Genomic DNA, 13,053 nt, shown 5'->3' on the forward strand with positions numbered 1-13,053 from the left:
CAGAATCATGGGACTATCTTCCTAGGGAAGTTAGGCTGTTGTTTCTTCCCTTTTCTGTCCTGTTGTTAACAAGTAGAGATTTATTTTAGTCTTTTGGAAGCCATTGTTTTAGAAGAACATTTTTGCTTAGTATAGTGTTATTACTTTGATTTTTTGCTTTTAAATTAATGTTTTGAATGGTTTGGATTCTATAGGCAGTTCAATACTATTTTAACCATAACTTCTGGTATATTTTAGATATGCGTGTTTTTACTTTTATTTCTTTTTATCATGTAAATCCAACCATTAATACCAACTTTCAGGATAAAATGGTGTAAAAATAAAATATAGACCACAGAGTCTAGAAATAGGACACCACTTTGTTTTATTATACATTTTAAAATTGGTAGGTCAAACTCTTTAAGGATATTCATAGTTCCGTAGCCCATTTGTGTCATAATGTACAAGACATAACATGTTCTCCTACTGCTTTAAAAAAATTAGAATATGCATTTTGCCATTCTTTGTGTCTTTTTCCTGTGTTAAGATAGGAAAAACATATATGAAAGCATGCTATATACAGTCATCCAGGTTTGTGATGTCTTATGGGAGATTCCAGTTGATGAGTACAATTTGGCAAAATTTCTGGCAGCATAACTACAAACTCATATTTGGGCTCACAACACACTACATGAAGGACTCAGTCCACTTCAGCAATCTCAAACTCAATGCCAATGACAAACTGATCAGCTTTGATGTGGTGTCTTTATTCACCAAGGTCAATATAACAGACATCATCGCACTCATCAACTGGAATTTCCCAGAAGACATCACAGCCCTGTTTCACCATTGCCTCACTACAAGCTACTTCCAGTGGGACAATAAATTCTATGAACAGAAAAATGAAGTAGCCATGAGGAGCCCTCTTGCTCTACTTTCCCTGCTGAAGAGCTTTGTTGTAAACTTCCTCCTTGATCGAATCACCAGCATTTTTCTGGCATTTCCTTATGGGTAGGTAGGTAGGCAGAAGCTGTGCTAAAGGCCAAGAGCTCACCCTGACCGGGCTTCGAACTGTCAACCTTTCAGTTGGCAAGATTTACTGCAGCTGGCGGTTAACTTGCTGTGCTAAAGCCTGGCCCTTTGTTGTATTATTGTAAAGAGGGAGAGATAGCTAACCTTCAGTTACAAAGGAATTCCATAACAGTTATGACACAACTTTAATAGTGCTTTATAATGACTACATTCCTTATCACTAAATTGCATTTTTCTAAGTTTGAAACATAAAATAGAGGATGGGGAAACAAAATGTAACAATTTCAGAACCAGATTGAAATCATTTATTATTAATTATGACACTTTTAAAGAATAACCAGGGGATTGGACTGGATGACCCTTGTGGTTTCTTCCAACTCTATGATTTTATATCAACACAGAATAAAGTGAATTTTCAATAGTAAGAAATGTCTATGCAGACGCAACATAGGATACTGCACCTTATAATGTCTGTTTCTCTCAATTGTCCAGGCTAAGTCTTCTTCGGTACAATGCCAATTTAACAAAAATGAAAAACAACATGGTATCAGCATCACAGCAACTTAGAGCAAAATTGAAGTTTTTTCAGCAGAGCATACACCTTGACCTGGAAAGGTATAGTGATCAGATGACATATGGAATATGTAAGTATTTGGGAAATTATAAGACAGTTTATTCACATTTATGCATTGTTTTCAATGTTTAAAAATGCACAGATCAGTTTTGAAACAAAAAAATCAAATATCTTCTTTTTTGCATGTCAAGTTCTCCTGGCAAGACTTTCACAGTTTTCTGGGAGGAGTAGCAAAACACTGTCAACTGAGGCAAATGTGACTTAATTTATTCTATGAATTACATTTACAAAAAGAGATATAACAATTAGCCCCTCCCCCCACCCGCCAAAAAAAAATATCCATGGTTGCTGGTTCTTATCCAGACTGATAACAAAAGTTTGGTTTGAGCAGTTATTAACCTTTCCATTCTTTCTTTTTGCAAAACAATTTAACAAAATAATATTTGTATTTTTAAACATTTCTACCTTTATTTTCAATTTGAAATAGCAAAAAGTTAGTTTTGAATTTTAAAAATAGTTAACGAGTATAATAAATACTGAAGGGAAAAACCTGTTAATTATTTGCAGGACAACTTTAATGGTATCATGGGAAAACATACCTAGCATAAAAGCAAAATAGTTTGAGCTAAAAGAAATGTATCTCAATTAAGGATCATTGCTCATTCCAGCCTAACTGCAGGCAACCAAAACATGTAACTTTGATGCTGCATTGATTGATGCAGTGACATTTTGAATAGATAGGTGGTAGTGTATACTTCGTAGAAGTTACTGTAAACATCACTCTTATTTCCCTATTGTCAAACAAATAACTTCACAAAATCACTTCTGGCTCATTGCTGTTCTGATGTGTTAGCCCCCGGAGTGTGGATGTCATATTCCTTCCAATAATTCATGATATCCACTCCCAGGATCAGTAGGATCATTATGTATCCAGTTCAGTGATATCAAAAGGCTTCCATTCATTGATTTTGATAGGGTTTCTTTTGTTTGATGCCCTTGTACAAGGGTAACCATTACTTGATCCCAGAGACTGCCTTCAGTTGTGTTTGTATTTAACAAATACTCTGTGAGAAGACAACGTTGTGTGGTGCAGATCAGTTTTTAGCAAATGAGTATACTTGCCAGTCTGAAAGAGCTGTTCCAGTGCATTATCTGAAATAAAACGTTTGTGCCTAGTTGCACTTCCAGTATGTAAAATAATTAACAAAAACAACTATGGTCAGGTGTATTAAACATTACCCAGAACACAGCAAGATAAAATGCGTACTTGTTAATGGGGCATTTATCTCCATTGAAGGCTCTCTCCTGGAGAATCCTGAATACTAGTGATCCCCTGGCTACAAAGCAACTTGTATATGTGTGTATGTATATGTAAATGCATATATATAATCTTCATGGACAAGAAGCTTTCTGTCAGTAAACAATAATTTTTAATGGGTGTGAGATTTCATGTTTTGGTCTTCTCCCTGTTGGGCAGGGGGAGCAGTTGTTTCTCCTCTACTTTACCCCAGCTGTTTTATGTCTTGTATTCTTATGTATGACTTAAAATAGGAATCATAATTTACCATTCTTCAAGTAACAGTATCCTAAATTTCTACTTTCTTGTCCTAGTGCTGCTTGAATTTGCTCTGAAACATAATTGTTGGGAATAAAATAGCTCATCTAATTAGATACAGATGAAAATATGCTTTTGCAGTACTGCAAATAAGTAGTAGAGGAACCATGCAAAGATTATTCCTTAGTGACAAATATAATAAATTGCAGCTATAGCTTATTAATTCATTCTTGTTCTTCCCTTGCTAAAAGATTGATCCATCCAGCCTCTGAGAGTAGGTCCCCTGGAGTGCTTCTAATGCATATCTATTTCCATTCTAATTTGCAGCTCAGCTAGTTGATTTGATATTCTATATATATCCCTGTGAGTTCATTATAGGGAGGAAATGGCAAAATATGCCACTGTGATTTAATTGAATGAAATTCAGTTGAGCAACCCATGCCTACTCATAATTACTGCATTCCCCATCCCCATGTTCTCTCTTAAAAATCTATGAAATAAGTTTTTTATTTCTAAAAGTTGTTTTATTGGCAAATCATGTATTATGTGCACACCTGTTACAGTGGTGCTACAAAACACAGCTATAAGCATTGCATATCTGTCAATAGTAGCAGGACTGAATCAGAGGAGATCTCTATTTTCCATTCTTGAACTTATACTGAAAGACCCAATGTGGAGTATTTTGGGCGAGTGGGCTTATTAACAAACAATCCTCTTCATAAATGTATAGCAGAGTAACTTATTAGCAGCAGTGTAATCCAGCACCAGTAGCCAAAAGTGATATAAAAAGAACAAAAACACACAGAGGAATATTATATCTTCCTTAGGAGGCTTTTCTTTATAGCAAAATAATATGGTTGCACTATTTACAAGAACAAGCTTTCCATAACACAAATAAAGTTCTTTATACAGGGTGAGGCAGCATAACTTCCTTTTTTCAAAACCTAATAAAACCCATTGTATGAATCAGAATTTTATTTTTTTTATAATGTAGGCACATATCTAAAGTTTTGTTTTATGTAGTTTTGAAGATCAAATTAGGTAGGTGACGTTCCCCATTCTCCATACACTGAGTAAACCGATTTCTGGCGTTTGTCATGACTCTTGTCGGCATAGCAGGCGTTATGTTGGCAATTTCTTCCTGGAAATCTTGTTGGGTCCTTGAACGGTTCACATAAACACAGGATTTCAAAAAAACCCATAGAAAAAAATCACAAGGGGCCAAATCTGGAGAGTGGGCCGGCCACTCCAAATCCGATCGAAAAGTAGGCCTCAATGGCAAAAGCACGCTCCTCACTGTTCCAACGCATGATGGCGACTGAACTGTGTCAGGACAAAACTTTATACTCCCGCCTCTCGAACGAGACCACTAGCACTCCACTATGTCTTCAATTGACTGAATGGCGCACATTTTAAAAAAGGAAGTTATGCTGCCTCACCCTCTACTTCCTTCTTTGCTTCCACCCTGAGCTTCTTTCTCATGCAGATAAACAGTTTCACTCTCACAGAGCCTCTACTTACACAGGAGCTTCACACAGTAGCCTTTTACACACAGCAGCCTTCACACTGGAGCTTTACACACAAGGCCTTCAACCTGGGGCTTCTCTCACCGAAGCCGTCTCACACCAGGCCTTTTTACACCAGGCCTCTCACACACTGAAGCCTACTAATTCTGAGGCCTACCTCACACTGAGCCCTCTTCATACTGAGGGCAACTAACACTTAGGCCTATTAAGCTACAGACACACCTACTTATATTGAACTGTAGCATTTGCTGAGTCATTGCATGCATTTAACCCTTTCAGTGCTTGACTCACATTTTTGTAATTAAAAATACCTAGTTATTTTTTAATATTTCTGACAGAGTGTGTGCAGCATGAAATAGCCATTAGTCATTAAAATACAGAATTTAAGGATGAATACTGTTCATATATAATTTAATCAGACTTTAAAGAATACATTTCTATGTGTACTTATCAGCAACAAGACTTATTGTGTTCATTGGTTTACAATAGTATACAGCCTAAATTATTTTGGGATAAGTTCTGCAATAGGAACCTTTGAATGTTTATTCAAAAGGAGGTCCTGAATGATGAGCATTATTTGCTATCTTTCTAAACCAGTACCACTCCATTAACTTGGTTATCTTTTTAGCTTGGGTAGCAGGGAATGCGGTTTTTTTTTGCCCCAAACTCCCACATTTGTTTTGCATTCTTATTTTCCAAAAGCATGTTTTCAATTTTCAAATGCTTCCACATGTTCTAAATATTGCTTATTTATTGTACACACTGCTGTTTTAAATTAATTTGTTTAAGCCTCAGAAAAAATGCTGAAAGCCTGGAAAGAGATGGAGGAAAAGGCCTTACTGTGTGAACAGGTATGGGAGACAACAGTTGCATTGCACCCCAAAAATGTTCTTGGTGTATTGGTTTTCAGACCTGTTCTTGGGGTTATTTGGGGCTCTGATTCAGAAAATTGCATTGAATAGACCGCATCAGCATAAGTTTCTTAGATATAGTTATCATTATTTTCTGTGGCTAAGCAGATGGCAACTGGTAGATGGCACATGCTCTGTAACTCAAAAAATAGATCTGATAGGGGAATCCTGGTGCTGTATTTGGAATCAGCAGGTTAAATATACCTGGGTACAGTTCTAACATTCAAAGCACCAAAATGTGTGTTAATGCCAGTTAAAAACAAAGCCACTTGATGAGCCCCCAAGTTCAGGCAGTCCCTGATTTACAAACATCTGACTTACAAATGACTCATAGTTAAGAATGGGGTGAGACAACAAGAAATGAGAGAAACTGCTTCCTTCCCTGCTGGTTTCATACCGACGTAAGTGGTCGGTGTCACAGGTCTTAAGTCAGCTTAGTAGGACTTATTTTCTACTTAACAGACTTGCACTACTTCCAGTAAACTTTTTAATATGCATGTACCACTTTCTTGGTAGCCCTAATGATTCTTTTCACCAAGATGATCATTATAATAATGTTATTACGCATTCCTTTCTCAGTTGGGTTATACATGATTCTCTTTTTTTTCAGGCTGGAGATATTGGTTATCTAGATGAACAAATTATGGCTTTGCACACCGAGATTGTAGAATTGCAGAGGAGTCCACATGCACGGCGTCAAGGTGATCTCATGGAAAATCTGTAAGAAAATCAGCTGCTCTTATGGTGCTTTTGCAGTGTCAAAAGTGTAAGGCTTTCATTGTATGTGGATTTCGTCTTTGATTGGTATTAGTGTACTTTTTGTTTCTGTTCTCTCAAGAGTTGATAAACTTAATAGCATACATATTTAATAAATTCTGACAGCATGTAAAAAGAGAAATCTGTCAGAAACTTCAGTGACCCCCCCCCCAACTCGAATCACAGAAGCATAGAACTATAGCGTTCAGTGGAAGCCAAAAAGTCAACTAGTCTAATTTCCCATTACTGCAGAAATCCAGATGTAAAGCAGCCTCAACCGATGGCCCTCTAAGCTCTATATCAAAACATCATCTGAAGGAGAGTTTCAATATGTTTCAGGGTAGTTTATTCCATTTTCAAATCTTCCTACCCAGAGCTTCATGGCCACTTGCAAAACATTGAAGACTGTTTTTGGAATTGTTATTATTTCTCATATAAAGAAAGTTACTATGGGTAAAAGGCTTTATAATTCTGTTTGTATGCTGTCATACTTCATATCTGTATTTTTATTTTAATAAAAGGAAATAATAGGTCTAGATATTGGAAAGGTAAAGTGTCTCACATCATGATAGCAATATCTATAGGATTTTGTTATAAAACTAGGAAGTAGGGTATGATCTTCCAGGTCCTATTTCAGAAGGTGAAAGGATGAAAATTCTGAGTGGCAACATTTGATTAACCACATTCTCAAATCAGCATATGAAAATAGGACAAGGTGTCTCTTTGTAATGATATAAATTTGGTATTCTTGAGGTACAATGGAACTATAGTTAGCCCTCCACATTTCCTAGGGTTAGAGATAGAAAGTCCCTGCAAAAGTGAAAACTGTGTTCATTTTTTATCTGAGAGAACATCTATCTATGAGTCTGTAGGTCGTGCAACTGTATGGTCTACTTCTGCTGGAGGTTGACTACAAAAATGTGCTAGAAAATTTAGAGATTTCTAAAGAGGTGGTCAGTATTACTCCAATAAAAGTTGACCATTGACTTGCACTGGAAGACCTAGAGATTCCTAGAGAGAACATTTTAATTAAATATGTTTTTTTTTCTCATGTCAGAAGCAATTTTAGAAACTGCACACTTCTGGTGTGAGAGAATTGGCCGTCTGCAAGGACATTGCCCAGGGGATGCCAGGGTGTTTTACCATTTTGTGGGAGTTTTCTCTTGTGTCGCCACATGAGAAGCTGGAGCTGACAGACGGGAGCTCATCCAGCTCCCTGGATTCAAACCGCCGACCTTTCAGTCAGCAGTCCTGCTGGCACAACGGTTTAACCCATTGCGCCACCGAGGACTCCAATCAAATATGTGAATAATCTAATCTGCAAAAGTCAAACTCGCAAATGTAGAGGACAAACCTTGCTTAGAACTAGCTACCTTTATAGTCTTTAAGATTAAGTTATACTTTTTATTCAAATCTCAGAAGCCTTCGTACTCTTGGTTTAACTAATAATTAAACAAAACTGTCTATCATTGTTGCATCTGTCAATTGTGATTTTGTGCCTTTGAGTTATTTCTAACTAACGGTGATCCTAAGGAAACCTTTATTATTTATATCGTTCGGCGTGAGAAGGGCAACATATAAATGTAGTAAATAAATAAATAAATTTATTGTGGATTTTCCTTAGCAAGATTAGTTTATAGGAGATTTGCCATTGGTTTTCTCTGGGGATGAATGTGTTGTGACCTGCCAAGGTTACTCAGTGGGGTTCCATGGCTGAATGAAAAGATGTACCATAGTTTCTAGACTCCGAGTTCAACACCCAAATCACTACATCACTACATATCTCTCTCTCTCTGGTGGGAAAAAAGGAAATGGGAAAAATGTTTTCAATTTTGTAATCTCTTTGCAGAGAACAAAGAGCTATAGAACTCTACAAACAATTAAAAAGAAGGCCCCCAGGTACTGAATACTCTTCTTTAATCTGTCTACAATCAAAAACTGTGTGCGTGTTAAATTGGGAATTTTGGAATGGACTATACATGAGGCAAATTGATATATACCTGGTTTAGTTGAAGAAATCAATATAAGTAGCAATAGAATCATGTAAACATTGTCTATTTTTATCACTATTCTTGAGTTTACTAACTTAGATAGCCACCTATCACTAAACACAGAGCAAACATTTTGAACCTGTGACATTTTTTGTTTCCTTTTATTGCAAGAACGGGAATTATGGAGTCCATTTTTTGTGTGCTAGGCATGTTACAATGATATTGTAACCTCAAGGTTGAACTTCTGCAATATGCTGTACATTGGGTTACCTCTGTACCAAGTTCAGACACTGCAGTTAGTTTAAAACATGGCAGCCAGGTTGGCTCCAGGAACATCTAGGAGTGAGAATATCACAACTGTATTAATCAACCATGAGTTTTGATTTGCATTCTGTTACCATTGTATGTCAAATCTGTAGATGTGTTTGGTATAAGTTTTACATATTTTTCCAAGTGTTTATTTCAGTGGTTTTTTAAAAATTAAGTTACATATGGTTAACCCGATTTCCAATTTTCTTTAAGAGGAGCACTGTTCTGATTACATAACACATGTACTTTTCAGATCATTCTTACAGTGACAGCACAGAGATGGTGAAGATCATTGTCCAGACAGTTCAGAGTCAGGACTGGGTGCTCAAGGAACTCTTCAGGCACCTTAGGTACATTTTCTTTCTGTAACTACAAACACAATAATTTCATACCATCATTGGATTGGGTAGATTTATTAATGTCTGTAATATGTTCCAGGTAAATGAAGAGCTTTAAGATGTGCCTGTTTTATATGCTGGGTTGTTTCATTGGCAGATATTTATCTCTGCCCTTTAATATTGCAGTAATTCATATACAACTTCAAAAAATAAAAACACTGAATACATCGTACTTGCTATTAATAATAACAAAAACTCTGTTTACAGTTTTGCAAAAAAATGCTTTTTGAAAAATTGATATTTGTGTGAAAAAAAATGTTTGTGTATTCTTAACAGTGCAGACTTTAAAATATGAAAGATCTGGGTCAATTGAATCATATCAGAATCATGAAGAAATTGTAGGGTATAATGGAATGGATACAGTATCCTGATCTAAATCTCTCAAGATTGCAATGGGATGCTTGTGCAGGAAAAAAATTAATGTAGAGTAAGACTCTAACGTGCCCAGCTTGGGGAAAAGGTTTCTTTCTTTACTTTGGGCCAGTCACTTCCTCTTCTCCGCATTCATTCTTACGAGAGCATCTGCTTGTCAGGTTTTATTGGATTCATTTCAATTGGTTCAGCTTGAGGATGTGGACAGGGTCCTTGGAGAGGTGCGACCCACCACATGCATCCTAGACCCCTGTCCATTCTGGCTGATAAAAGAAGCCAGAGGGGGTTTGGCAGAGTGGGTGAAGGTGGTGGTTAATGCCTCCTTACAGGAGGGCAAGATTCCAGCGAGCTTAAAGCAAGCTATTATCAAACCGCTGTTGAAAAAACCATCACTGGACCCCACTCAATTAGACAACTATCGGCCAGTTTCCAATCTCCCCTATTTGGGCAAAGTCCTGGAACGTGTGGTGGCAACTCAACTCCAGGGATTTCTGGTAGACACTGATTATCTTGATCCAGCACAGTCTGGCTTTAGACCGGGACATGGAACGGAAACAGCCTTGGTCGCCTTGGTAGATGATCTTCGCAGGGAGCTGGACAGGGGGAGTGTGTCCCTGTTAGTTCTGCTGGACCTCTCAGCGGCCTTCGATACCGTCGATCACGGTATCCTTCTGGGACGCCTCAAAGACATGGGTCTCGGGGGTACTGCCTTGCAGTGGCTCCAGTAATTTCTTGAGGGACGGTCCCAGAAGGTGTTACTGGGTGACACCTGTTCGGCCCCACAACCGTTGTTGTGTGGAGTCCCACAGGGTTCAATCCTGTCCCCAATGTTGTTTAACATCTACATGAAGCCGCTGGGAGAGATCATTCGGAGTTTCGGATTGAGATGTTATCTCTACGCAGATGATGTCCAGATCTGTCACTCCTTCTCACCTGTCACCAAGGAGGCTGTCCAGACCTTGAATCGGTGTCTAGCCGCTGTGTCGGACTGGATGAGAGCTAACAAATTGAAATTGAATCCAGACAAGACAGAGGTCCTACTGGTCAGTCGCAAGGCCGAACAGGGTATAGGGTTACAGCCTGTGCTGGATGGGGTTACACTCCCCCTGAAGACGCAGGTTCGCAGCTTGGGAGTGATCCTGGACTCATCACTGAGCCTGGAACCCCAGGTCTCAGCGGTGGCCGGGAGAGCTTTTGCGCAATTAAAACTTGTGCACCAGTTGCGCCCGTACCTTGGGAAGTCTGATCTGGCCATGGTGGTCCATGCTCTTGTTACATCCCGAATTGACTACTGCAACGCTCTCTACGTGGGGTTGCCCTTGAAGACTGTTCGGAAACTTCAACTAGTCCAGCGAGCAGCAGCCAGACTGCTCACCGGAGCGACATACAGGGAACATACCACCCCCCTGTTGTGCCAGCTCCACTGGCTGCCAGTTCAGTTCCGAGCACAATTCAAGGTGCTGGTTTTGACCTACAAAACCCTATACGGTTCCGGTCCAGTGTATCTATCCGAACGTATCTCCCGCTACGTCCCACCTCGGAGTTTGAGATCATCTGGGGAGGCCCTGCTCTCGACCCCACCACTGTCACAAGTGAGGCTGGTGGGGACAAGGAGCAGGGCTTTCTCAGTGGTGGCCCCTCACCTGTGGAACTCACTCCCGGGGGAAATCAGGACATCATCATCCCTCCTCTCCTTCAGGAGGAGGGTGAAAACGTGGCTCTGGGACCAGGCCTTTGGGCACTCTGGCAATTAAATAAAACATTCAGGCGAATAAGACCAACAGGACTGATGAAGCGGAACGAAAATTGGAACTATGAGTTAGCGAACGCTGACCATGTAGGAGGAGGTATTGGGTTTGTATTGTTTTATTGATTTTATTGATTTTATGGGTACAATACTTGAATCGTTGTTACTGTTTATAACCTGTGAATTGATGTAATTTTTGTTGATTGTTCTGTGATGTAGGCATCAAATTGTGCCTTTGTTTTTGTAAGCCGCCCTGAGTCCCCTTCGGGGTGAGAAGGGCGGGGTAAAAGAACCCTGAAATAAATAAATAAATAAATAAATAAATTCCTGCCCTGTCCTAGTGAGCTGCTGGATGTCACATAGAAAGGGAGCACATATTCCATCAAACCTCCAGTGTTTAAATAAAGGCAGAAACTTCTTTTTCATTTATTTTTTTGACTTAAATTCATTGCTTTCCCTATCTTCTGAATACAACCTGATTATCAGCAAGATTGCCATATGATGAAATTGTAATCAGCTCTTTAAGTGCAAAGGAATAAATTGTTAACAACTGATTGTTGATAAATGGGTTTTGTGAGAGAAAATTTGTGGTCTAATTTGGATGACAAAGCATTTCTCATAATGCTGAGTGTATGTTTTTTAGAGAAAGAGGGGCTTTAATGTAGCTGAACTGTTTGGGGAATACAGAATAGCAGTATGAAAGAAAAGGTTATGTAGCAGAACATTTGTAGATTTCAGAAAACAATATATAGAGACAGATCTCTACAAAAAAAAAAGGAGGAACAATGTTTATGTAAAAAAGCAGAACTTGAGGAGAGTATATAATGAAAATCCTGAGCAGGGTGAAGATGAGCTGAGTCTTACTGGTAGGAGGTAGCATTCTGGTGCCTTAGAAAACAGGAACTGTAGAGAAGGTCTGTATTTTCCATTTTTTCTATTAAATCTTGTGGATGTTTCAGTTGCCCCATAATTTTCAACAGCACGTGTGAAATCTGCAATTTTGATCTTTTGTCCATTCATCTGTTACAACAACTTGGGCCATTCACTGACATAATTGCTTCCAAAGCTCCAAACTAGGGTGTATACACACATAAAATGCATCCTGTGCACAAACATCAAGGGGACATGCATGTACATATGTACCACCTTGTGAAGATGTGAGAAAACCGATGCACAGCCTTATGAAGTACTTTTTCTTTTTTTGACACAGCAAGTTATTGGATTGTAAACAGAAGATCATTGATTTGCTTCCAAAGATTGAAGTTGCCCTAAATAACATCAAGGAGGCTGACAACTCAGTGATGCAGATGCAAGGAAAAAGGCAAAAAGAAATCTGGCATTTGCTGAAAATCGCTTGTGTAAGTGTTCTGTAGTTTCAGAAGAAATAAAAGAGATGTTTTTATGTGTAGGGGAAACTAAGCATTCGGATATACATTATACTGATTTGTATATAGATCAGAATGTTTAGTTTCTACTACACATACAAAATTATTTATTTATTTATTTATGGCATTTCTACCCTGCCTTTCTCACCCCAGAGGGTTCTCAAGGTGGCTTTACATACAGGCAATGATTCGATGCTTTAAAACACAATGTACACTTAAATAAATATTAAAATAGAATTTAAAAGTACATTAAAAACAATTCAAACATTTAAAAACAATACAAAGTTAAACATGTAATCTATAAGCGTAATCCAGTATTATTGATAAATATATATATCTAGAACTGTACTACATTTAAGTGAATAAATTTGAAACATAATTTATGTAGGTTACTTTGAGTTTTATGGAAAAAATGATATAAATGAACAGAATCATAATAATTGTATGCTTTGGGCGCAACTTTGGAAATTACATTGTGTGGTAAGTTGCAAGCATCTGTTTGCACTTTACTTATATGT

At 38.1% G+C, this 13,053-nt stretch overlaps 1 protein-coding gene across 1 annotated transcript in view; it reads left to right on the forward strand.

Moving 5' to 3' along the window:
* The window catches only part of CHUK (component of inhibitor of nuclear factor kappa B kinase complex), a 38,180-nt gene that overhangs the window by 22,429 nt on the left and 2,698 nt on the right, over positions 1–13,053 (forward strand). Inside the window, exons 13-18 of the mRNA XM_060769331.2 lie at positions 1,504–1,655; positions 5,456–5,517; positions 6,188–6,297; positions 8,183–8,232; positions 8,887–8,983; positions 12,361–12,508. Of these exons, the coding sequence (XP_060625314.2) occupies positions 1,504–1,655; positions 5,456–5,517; positions 6,188–6,297; positions 8,183–8,232; positions 8,887–8,983; positions 12,361–12,508 (619 nt within the window). The remainder of the gene's footprint in view (positions 1–1,503; positions 1,656–5,455; positions 5,518–6,187; positions 6,298–8,182; positions 8,233–8,886; positions 8,984–12,360; positions 12,509–13,053) is intronic.

Source organism: Anolis sagrei, chromosome 3 (genome assembly GCF_037176765.1).
Source record: "Anolis sagrei isolate rAnoSag1 chromosome 3, rAnoSag1.mat, whole genome shotgun sequence".
In the NCBI taxonomy this organism is placed as follows: Eukaryota; Metazoa; Chordata; class Lepidosauria; order Squamata; family Dactyloidae; genus Anolis; species Anolis sagrei.